The sequence below is a fragment of the Lolium rigidum genome, chromosome 6 (assembly GCF_022539505.1).
Source record: "Lolium rigidum isolate FL_2022 chromosome 6, APGP_CSIRO_Lrig_0.1, whole genome shotgun sequence".
NCBI classification, from domain to species: domain Eukaryota; kingdom Viridiplantae; phylum Streptophyta; class Magnoliopsida; order Poales; family Poaceae; genus Lolium; species Lolium rigidum.
This window is the reverse complement of record NC_061513.1, coordinates 204,981,664-204,992,547: the sequence shown is the minus strand read 5'-3', so window position 1 is coordinate 204,992,547 and position 10,884 is coordinate 204,981,664. Positions and strand designations below refer to the sequence as shown.

At 39.8% G+C, this 10,884-nt stretch overlaps 1 protein-coding gene across 1 annotated transcript; it reads left to right on the top strand.

The window, feature by feature from the left end:
- Positions 1-266: 266 nt before the first annotated feature.
- Positions 267-10,583, top strand: LOC124659234 (protein GFS12). The gene is made up of 17 exons (XM_047197163.1): positions 267-425; positions 670-704; positions 1,667-1,738; positions 1,825-3,894; positions 3,991-4,318; positions 4,431-4,646; positions 4,726-4,798; positions 4,874-5,079; positions 5,973-6,035; positions 6,150-6,355; positions 6,454-6,565; positions 6,640-7,155; positions 8,674-8,960; positions 9,356-9,599; positions 9,703-9,776; positions 9,976-10,111; positions 10,226-10,583. Exons 1-17 carry the CDS (start codon positions 282-284, stop codon positions 10,379-10,381), a joined length of 4,938 nt encoding a protein of 1,645 aa, XP_047053119.1. The 5' UTR covers positions 267-281; the 3' UTR covers positions 10,382-10,583.
- The last annotated feature ends 301 nt before the right edge of the window (positions 10,584-10,884 follow it).

Below are 10,884 nucleotides of genomic sequence, written 5' to 3'. Positions count from 1 at the left end.
CTGTTAGACATGCTCTTACCCCGATATCTCTGAAGTACATACAGTTGTGAAGGAGTTGACGGTTTGACTCGCACGGAGGAACGGGTTCCGGCCGGGGACATCTGCCTCTTTCCCTGCTCACGCCGAAGCCGGTGTCCAGCCGCCGGCCGGCCGGCTACCCTGCGCGTAGCCCTCCACCAGAAGGAACGCACCGTGCCACCCCAGGTCTCTCCTGTCCGACCTAAGCACAGCGAGGGGATTACCCATTGCTCCCTCGATCCAAGACGGCCTCGCCGCCGGCGATGGCTCGCTCGCCGGAGGCGGCGGCCATGTGCCTGGACTGCTTGGAGCGGCGCGTCCGATCCGACCTCGCCGGTTCCGGACTCTCCTTCGTCCACGGTCTCTCCGACTCCCCTCTCCCCTTCGCCTCCTCCGCTGTCGTCCAGGTCAGTCCCCCCGCTCCATGTCCTCATTTCTCGTTATTCTCTTGGATAGATCATAGATAGATGGCCCCTGAAGTTCGCATCCAGTTCGAGCTACGTCATCTTTCCATGACAGATTCTAGCTACCTTCAATTTGCTGTTCGCATTAAATAACATCTTTCGGTGTATTTTTAATTTAGTTCCGAGAATCATGTTTATTTTTAGTTTGTTGTAGTTAGGCATAATTCTTGTTTTCTGTCCACTGCAGGTAGCATCTGATGGACCCCAGCAATGTGTTGGGAGGTAAGACTAGGGATTCTTGGTTTACTTTCATATTTGTTCATTTGATTTGGATACTAATCATGTTACAAGCTCAGATTGTAGGTCTTATTAACTTTAACCACACAAATACAAGTACTAGCTAACTAGTCAATTGAAGCATTGAACTGTCGTGGTTTTACATTCGATATATTCGAAGCTGCCGCGGACATTTTATTTTTAGATTGGGATTTCGTAGGAGATGTTGAGAGTCTATGCCACATCCATGGAATAGTTTTAGTTTGGATTTTCGTACTACAGAACCAAGTTTTGAACAGTGTTAGCAAGCATTTAGTTCTAGAAATCAGAATCATTAGGAATTATGTTCAATGGAAAGCTGATGCTTTTTTTATGCTCAATGGAAAGCTGCTGCTAAACTACCGATCTCAATCATATGTACAATGTCGTATTTCGATCATGTATATTAGTTACCTAGGAGCCTGGGGTATATGAAAATCGTGATCCTAGGAGCCTGGGCTATATGAAAGATAAGGAATGCTTGCGTGTTCCCCAGCTCATACAGGAGCAAACGAGGAGCTGAATTGGATTAAATACAGAGCAACAAGGAAAGCTTACAATCGTTTTTCTTCTTCGGTAGATAGTTTTATATAATTTATAGGCCTAGCTTTTAATTTCTCTACAATTCTTTTGTACAAATGCACCAAAAAACTTTGAAAATCTATAAAAATATGCAGTAGCAAAGCTACTGTAGTTCGAAAAAAGTTAACAGTAAACACTCGTAAACAAAATAATAGCTAAAGAAAATTAACCATTAGCACCTCTGGCTCTGTGCAATCCGTTTTTATCAGAGGTAGTGTATTTTTAGACGAAAAGGCTCGACAGGTAGTGTATTCAAGGCTCACTGATTGCTATTTTCCATCGTAACGGAGTTCAGTTTCCTCTTTCTTACTTTTTTCAATTAAAATGTGACAATGCATATCTTGCAGCCAGAAGGCCAGTGGTTATTTTGTATTGGTGGTACTAAACGGCGGCAAGACATTTGTGGATATTAAAAAATGGTAAAATTTCTTATCAAGTATATTATCTTTATCTCCAAAGTCTTCTATTCAAGATATAATATTCTCCACATTATTCTTCCTGGCAGTGAGAATAACCCGTTGGAGCAACTAATCATATGTACTGATGAAAACCAATGTGCTGCGCAAGCAGATTCCTCTCCTGGTGTTGAATATACCGAAGATCTTCAAAGTTCTTCAAGCTATGACAACCAGCAACTTATCATAAACACAATTACCAAGTTAACTCCTGTTTACTATCGGGGCAGAGTCTCCGCTTCAGAAATTAGAGAGCTTATTGCAAGTTATATTAATCTATCCATTGAACAGAATGTGATCAGTTCACTAAATATGTTGTGTGAAAACAAAGTTAGTGGATCATCTGGTTTAGATTTCCTCAGTTTTGTTGGATTTTCAGCATACGATGATATACATCATTCTGGACTTGTGAGGCACCCGAACATCTTACCTATGTTAGGTGTTATAGAATCATCCGATTGCTGGTACATGTTACAACAGAAGGCTCCGTACACTTTGGAAAACATCATGCACTACAGTCCAGAGGCATTGTGCTCTGATTGGCATATCAGATTTTTCATCTACCAGATAATATCTGCGATGGCATATCTTCATGATTTTGGAGTTCATCATGGCAATCTGAAGCCATCAACCATCTTGATGTCAGATTCTCTATGGCCTTACCTGAGCATAAGTGATATCTGGCATGTTAAACAGAACTGGGGTTTTGGGGGACCTGAAGGTTCAACACCTAATTCATGCTGTGTTGCGGAGGATTGTTCATCGAGATCCATTTATGCTAGTTTCAATTTGCCATTATCCTTAGATTGGCAGTCTCAGTTCAAGCGATGGTGGGCAGGTGAGTTGAGCAACTATGAGTACCTTCTTGTCTTGAACAAGTTAGCTGGTAGAAGATGGGGTGATCCAGCTTTTCATCCTGTGATGCCCTGGGTAATAGATTTCACAGTGAGGCCTGACGAAAGTTCTGATATTGGTTGGAGAGACCTCACCAAAAGTAAATGGCGTCTGGCAAAAGGTGATGAACAATTGGATTTTACGTATTCGTCATCTGATGTTCCACATCATGTTTCTGATGAGTGTCTCTCAGAGCTAGCAGTTTGCAGTTACAAAGCAAGAAGGCTGTCGAAGACCATCTTGAGGTCAGCTGTCCGTTCTGTCTATGAGCCAAATGAATACCCATCTAGTATGCAACGGCTTTATCAATGGACTCCTGATGAATGTATCCCAGACTTCTATAGCGATCCTTGCATTTTTATCTCGCTTCATTCTGAAATGAGTGATTTGGCTCTGCCTTCCTGGGTGACATCTTCAGAGGAATTCATTTGCCTTCACAGGGATGCCTTAGAGAGTGATCGAGTCTCACAACAATTGCATCATTGGATTGATATAACCTTTGGCTATAAACTTGCTGGGGAGGCATCTATTGAAGCCAAGAATGTCATGTTGCCTCCTAATGATCCATCAAGGCCTAAATCAATTGGGCGACGGCAGCTTTTTACGAAACCACATCCTAAGCGTTCTATTAGCACACCCCACTCAGCCTACCACAATAAAGTGCAATCTTGTGCAAGATGCCAAGCAAAAGGAAGTGATTCAACTACTGATGTAATGTTAAATGACTGTAATCCTCGAAATATGCTTTCACAAGTAAACTTTTTGGAAGAGTTTGAACAAGCAACACTATTTATGGAGGTTGAACATCATTTGAATCCAATATACAGTTATGCTGACACTTCTGCTAGTTATTGCTCATCAGTCAAATGTCCCAGCAGCGAATTTTCAGATCAGGAGATATTGCAACCTGATAGTGTATTATCAGTGGTGCCTGATTTTGATTTTGGCTCCTATCTTGAATGCTTTGAGTCTGATGATAGTTCTCCTATGGGCTATCAAGAGCTGTTGCGCTGGAAGCAAATGTCTTATTCAGTTACTGAGCATCATGCAGATGATATATTTTCTATAGGGTGCATGTTAGCAGAAATCTATCTGCGAAGACCACTTTTTGATGCTTTGTTGCTAGCTGCATATAAAGAAACTGGCATTCTGCCAGGAGCACTCCATGAATTGCCTGTTCATGTCGCTATGCTTGTTGAGTCATGCATCCAGAGGGAATGGAAAAGGTAACTTACATAATTATATCTGCTGTTTATATTTGCAAAGACCACATCACAGTGGTGATAGAAACTGATTTTGTTTTATTTTGTGATCTCTTGCAGGAGGCCATCGTCAAAGCAACTTCTTGAGTCACCATATTTTCCTTCATCAGTTCGATCGGCTTACATGTTTCTTGCTCCGCTTCAACTTCTATGTACATCTGGAGATCGCCTGAAGTATGTTGCTAAGCTTGCAAGTGAAGGAGCCCTTAAAACCATGGGAAAGTTTGCTGCTGAAGTCTGTGCACCTTACTGCCTACCTTTTGTTTCATCATCTCTGTCGGATGTTGACACCGAGTCTGGCTTATCTCTGCTTAAAGAGTTTTTGAAGTGCTTGAGTATCCAAGCAACAAAGGAACTTATTCTACCCATCATTCAGAAGATCTTACAGGCCGGTTAAGACATCAGTGGGAAAACACTATCTTGTAGTTTCCTTTCCTTTCAAGGTTCTAGTCTTTGGGGCCTTCCTTCTGATGAGTCATTTCTGCATGTTGTCGCTACAGGCACCGGAGTACTCACATCTGAAGGTTTCTCTCCTTCAAGATTCTTTTGTTCGAGAGCTATGGAAAAAATTGGGAAAACAGACTTATATTGAGAAGGTGCATCCCTTGGTCATAGCAAACTTATACAATTCACCGAACAAGATAACTGCATCTGCCGCGTCCATTGTTTTAATCGGTTCAAGTGAGGAACTAGGAATACCAATAACGGTTCACCAGGCAAGTCTTAAGTGAACATATTGTTTTGTTGTACTGCACTGAGACTATCCGTACTGATTAATTTGTTCACTTTATGCAGACAGTTTTACCACTAATCCACTGTTTCGGCAAAGGCTTATGTGCGGATGGAATTGAAACTTTGGTCAGGATAGGTATCAACAGTTAACACTGTCTCTTTGTGGTGAATTTGTTTGGTCTTTGTCAGTGCTTGACCTTATTCATAATAGGTGGACTTCTCGGAGAAAGTTTTATTGTCAAGCAAATTCTCCCTTTGCTTAGGAATGTTATACTTTTATGCGTTGACTCCTCCAAGGTGATTAAGCCAGAACCACAGCATAGTTGGAACTCTTTTGCTCTGATTGATGGCTTATCTGCTTTGGAAGGCCTTGTATCAGTTCTTCCAGTTAAGGCAGTTCTCAGGGAGCTTCTTGAGGTATTTTGGTGGAAAAATTTAAGTTTGGTGAATACATATACTTGTTGGTGAAGATGGATATATGCTGAGTTCTGGAGCTATGCTACATTGGAATCTTTTGTTTTTAATAGTGAGCACAGATTGAATTCAGTTATCACTCTACTTTATGCACTATTTTGGTGACTAGATAGCAATAAATCAACAATCATGTCTTAGTTACAACTGTTACCAACCCGATATATTTTCTAATTTCTTGGGTTTGACGTAACAACTGGAAGTATAAAACTCAGTATGATGCAAACAAAAATACAGTAAGAAATACAAAAAATTAACAGTTTTGCACAAGATGTCCCGCTATTGATAAATTTGAATTGGTATGCGAATCCCGCTTTACTTTTTGGGTTTGATGTAAAAAATGGAAGATACAACTCAGCATGATGTAAAAAAATACATTAAGAAATCAACAAATTACCAGATTTTAACAGTTTGCACAAGATGTCCCACCATCGATAAATTTGAGTCCAGGCAGTGGCGGAGCTAGGATTGCCAGCTGGTGATGTCAAGAGCCCAAAATGAGCCACCAATACAGCCAATGAGGTCATTATCTAGTACTTATAGGGTCAAAAGTAGTGTGTTAAGGGTGCTAACCAATTTTTTGTGATGTCAATTGAGTGATTGACATCATATAATACATGCAGCTCTGCCACTGAATTCAGGTGTGCAAATGCATCTTTTTGTCAGCTTGATACGTAAATCATCTTTCATTTTATTTAAATATATTATTAATTTGGATAGAGAATGACCTGGCCATGAAATTCTTACATTTAAATTTGGCATATATGTCAAATGGAACTGTATACTTGTCAGTTGTCACCCTTAAATGTGACTCACTCCTACCTTGACCACATGTACAGGACCAAGTCTGTCTTCATATAAAGGTTCTTATGCTGACTCATTTGGATCTTCGTGTGATTCAGGTAATAGTTCTTCACTAACAAAGTGACGTGATTATTTTTGTACTAGTTCTCTCTCCCAGTAACACACTTTCGATTCATTTGATCGAGCTAATTAATTTCCTTTCCATTAATTAGGTGGCAGCTACTGCATTTCTTGACCTTTGTCTACGAATTGGACCAGATAATACTGTCATATATGTTTTTCCGCATCTAAGAGAGCTTTTTGCTGAATTGGCTTTTTCTCATGACTCGTCTGCTGTTAGTCTTTCTACAAAAGGGTTCAAGATCTCTGATGGAAACAAAAGCGAACCTATTAAAATGGAATCTAGAATTGATCTCATGTAAGTAGAAACATGTATCTTTTGCCGTGATTTCAATGTTTCATATAAGTAAAGTTACACGCTTCATTATATTCACTCACCGAAGTTAAGTATTGTAGATTTTTGCTATATCCTTTCTTGGCATCACTGGTTGGAATAGAGAAGCTCCGTGAATGCTGCTCTACATGGTTTCTGTTGGAACAATCTCTTCAAAGGTTGTACAATTGGAAGGTATGAAGGCTGCTTTGGCTGCTGAAATTTGTATTTTCCTTCTTATTTGAGCAATCATGTTTTTTTCTTTTCAGTTGGAGCCTTTCAGTGACTTTTCCAGAAGTTCTGAAAACATGAAAAATCAAAGGTTCCATCCTGGCAACTACACCTCATCTGAGGTTGTTCCAACAGAACTTCTTTTTAATGGGGCAGGGTGGTCTGTGTCTCAATCTGAAATCGCTAAAACTGGTTGGAATGGGGCAGCTTCCACGCATGGATCTAGGCTTGAGCATGGAACATCCAGTGAAAATTTGTCTGCGACAACTTCTGGAAATCAACCGTGGTTTTGGTTCCCTAGTCCTGACAGTAGTTGGGGGGCACCAGATTTTCTTGGGCGTAGTAGCTGTCTGGCGGATGAACTTCCATGGAAGATCAAAGCTTCAGTCCTTTACTCAGCGCGTGCACACCCTGGGGCTCTGCGGTCATTAGCAGCCCATGATGATGAGTGTACAGTTTTTACTGGGGGAGTTGGACCTGGTTTCAAAGGAAGTATACAGCGTTGGGAGTTGCCAAACATGAATTGCACATCTGGATACTACGGGCATGAAGAGGTCAGTCTGTCTTCCCTGCATATGGCTTGATGGTTTGCTATTATTGCTTGATGGTTCTTATTTCTGAGCTAAATGTAGTCTGCACACATCTTGTACTGATATTTAGCTTATCGTCTGAATTATGGTGCTTTGATTGTTTAGTAGTTATGTCTGCTGTGATGAAACCTTAAATGATTACAGAGTAATATCACTGAGAGGATAGCTAAGCTGAATGGAGACAAGTGTAGGGGTATTAGACTACTCCAATAAAGGCTGAAATTTGAGTGAGGCCCTGCCACCTGCTTTGGGCGTGCCCCTGTTCAGAACAGCCGTTTATCGTAATTAAATTTAAATGGAGTTCAGATTTTACTAAGCAGAGAGGGAATAGAGCAATGCATTCAAATTTACAAGAAGCTTTTGAAATCTTTTAAATATTCAAATCTTCTATTTTCTTATTCCTATGCCAAGGAAAGATTTGTAGATGTGCTGTAGAAGTTTTCGAGGAGACACAAAACCATCGTCTGTCCAAACGTGCAAATCTTCGATGTTATATCATTGTTAGGTCCTGGCCTGATTTGCACTAGTGGTAGCCTAATTGGAGAAGATATATAACCAAAAAGTAGGGTAATAAAATATGTAATGCACATGACTTTGATTTCCCTGACTTGTTGCCAACTCAAACTCCCAACATACCCACAGATGCAAAGGTTAATGTTTGCGTAAAGTGATTTTGTGCTAGTGGTAGCCTAATTGGAGAAGATAAGTAACCACAAAGTAAGGTAATAAAGTGTGGAGAATGGATTTTGTACTTACACGCGGCTCACCGTGGTAGATGGAAAAGTAGCTCTCTCTCTCTCCTCCTTTTATCTGTATCTCAAAGCAAAACGGACGGTGACGGAAACACCCACACCCATGCGTGTAAGTACAAAAGTATTTTCATTAAAGTGTGGAATGTGCATGACTTTGATTTCCCGGACTTGTTGCCAACTCAAACTCCCAACATACCCACATATGCAAAGGCTAATGTTTGAGCAAAGTAATTGGCCAACCGTTGTTGTACAAAGCCTTTAATATGGCAAGGCGTCGTAAAATACTTCTATTGTTGAAAAATTGAAACTATACAGAATGTCAAAACATGAGATTTTGAGAGAACTTAAAAAGTTTCTGTCTTGAAGCATTGATAGAAAGATAAGTATAAACAAAAATGTAAGAGTAGGCTGACGGCTCAGCTATCACTCTTGTCAGCCCCAGTATGATCCCACAATCTGGCCTCTGCCTTCATGGTGCTTGTCAGGCTTAACACATCTCAGCGCTTGGCATTGAAGACATGCACTCTATGCATTTGTTTAGTTTTCTGTCAGCAAATGTTGTGGATTTGTAGCAACTGTTTTATATTATCATTTTCTGTATAATATATCGGATTGCTCGATCTCGCTTCCCTTTGTTCTGTGTTTGAACTCATCGATGTACTCTTGTAAGTTATTCCCCCTTTTTTTAATGTTCCAACTGTTCATTTTTCTGATATTTTTATGTACATAGGTTGTCAATTCCATCTGTATCCTGTCAATTACCGGAAAAGTAGCTTCTTGTGATGGCACCATTCATATCTGGAATGGGCAGACAGGAAAGCTCAGAGCAGCTCATACCGAGTCATCAACTAGCTTTCCGCTGCAAACTGGATCTACTCAACAGGCAAACATGCTTAATCAGGACACACTCTCAGGTGGAATATTGTCAACTGCATTTCGTGGTAGTTTGTATACGACCATGCACTACATGGCATCTGAAGATAAACTTGTTGCTGGTATGGGAAATGGATCTATAAGGTATACACCTTTGTCATCTGTTTGTTGGTTTTGGTCATTTCATTATGTTTATGAACATATATTGAAATATTGTTCCTGCTATTCTACTGGTGTGAATATACTGGTGATCAGAACTACTAGGTTATGTATGTTCACAATTTTAACTATGTTTGGTAGGCACATCTGAAACAAAATAGGAAGAACAATTCACTTAACCAGGTGGTCGTTATGCGAGCTTGGAAGCATTGTTAGACATTAGTTAGTGTTTTTTTGTAGAATTATTAATGCAAGTTGATAACATATTTCTTTCTCGCTGCAACTGGCTGTTATTGCACCCTATTTCTACGTCACTACCCAAGATTTTTTTTATACTAATGGTTGAATTCCACATTGAATCATTGATTGAGTTCATGCAGATTTATTGATATCTCTCGGGATCAGAAGCTACATTTGTGGAAGAGTGATTCGGCTGAAATCTCTTTCTCATCACTTGTGTCAGCTATTTGCTCGTGTGGCTCAGACAAGCAGAGGAATGGAAGCGTAGTGACTTCATCATCCTGGATTGCAGCAGGTCTAAGCTCTGGTTATTGCCGGTTACTTGATGAGCGTAGTGGAAAAATTATTGCAGCTTGGCGAGCACATGATGGTCACATTACGAAGGTATGTTAATGCCCCTACTAGGCTGCTATTCAGTATACGGGAAAAACCATGAGCAGTTGTTATTCTACCATATTATTGATTCATTTTCTGTTTGCGCATAAAGTTGGCATCACCAGAGGATCACTTGATTGTATCAAGCTCCCATGACAAGACTCTTCGAATTTGGGATCTAAGAAGGTATAATTCTTTGAATGCAACAATTCATTGATTCTATTCCCTATTTTACTATGACATGTTCTTTATTCCCTTATTGTACGAACGGAGATGTACACTATTTTCTCGCACTATTTGTGATCTGAAACTGTTCTTGATAAACTATCTTGTTTCCAGTTTGAACTTTCTTAGTTTCTAAGTTTTGTTGTGGGAAATGTGACAGGAACCTATCAACCCAGTCAAACATTTTCAGAAGCCATTCAGATGGCATCTTTAACTTTTCTGTTTGGGGTCAAGATTTGATATCAGTTTCAAGAAACAAAATTGCACTGACTTCCCTTTTGAGACCATCAAGTGAGGTATATACTTTGTTATTTGGAACAGTAGTGAATTTTACATATCATGTGAATTGTAAGTTTATTCTGTTCCTGCTGAAGTAACTGTTGGTATATTGTGAAAAAAATTCCGTGCAGATTGGGCATCAGCAGCTTGCACTTCAAAACTTGTATTCAGCTGACAGAGGAGTAAAATATAAGAACATATCTGTTCTGTCGACTATTTCTGTGCTTCCTTTGTCAAGATTGTTTGTAGTTGGAACAGAAGATGGTTTTATCAAAATCTGCCACTAGGTGGTTAGTTCCAGTAGTGGTAATCTTCTCTCTCTTGTATTTTAGTTGTGCATCTCTCCCTTCTAACTTGTTAGTGGTGGCTTGCTCATAATTTTGGTTTACTTCAATTTGTCACAGCACTCAGCTACAGATTACATAATACATTATAAGCAATGCACTGTTGTAAATTTCATGGCCAAGTAAAGGCTTCAAGTTTTGTCTGTTTTTCTCCCTTTTAAAACACATCGTTAAATATTACCATAACTTTCTGGCATCCTAATCTTGTTGTTCTGGTGAAGCTGAAGCTTGTAGCTTAATTTGGTACCCTCTGAAGATTTCTTCTTCTACTCATTTTCTTGTACTATTTGTGTTATATAGCTTAATTTGCTTGCCCAGTTTTGGACACAGCATAGCTAGAACATGTATAAAATGAGCTGTGATGCTAATATGTATAGATTCTTACCATTTGTTGTTGGTATCCATCCAGATTCTTGTTGACCAAACCTGATCTACGCTAGGAAAAC

Excerpts from the sequence above, each read along its gene's own strand:
- LOC124659234 (XM_047197163.1), top strand. The coding sequence starts at position 282 with ATGGCTCGCTCGCCGGAGGCGGCGGCCATGTGCCTGGACTGCTTGGAG. Across the intron at positions 4,799-4,873 it reads TGAAACTTTGGTCAGGATAG|GTGGACTTCTCGGAGAAAGT; the intron begins GTATCAACAGTT and ends TATTCATAATAG. Across the intron at positions 9,600-9,702 it reads ATGATGGTCACATTACGAAG|TTGGCATCACCAGAGGATCA; the intron begins GTATGTTAATGC and ends TTGCGCATAAAG.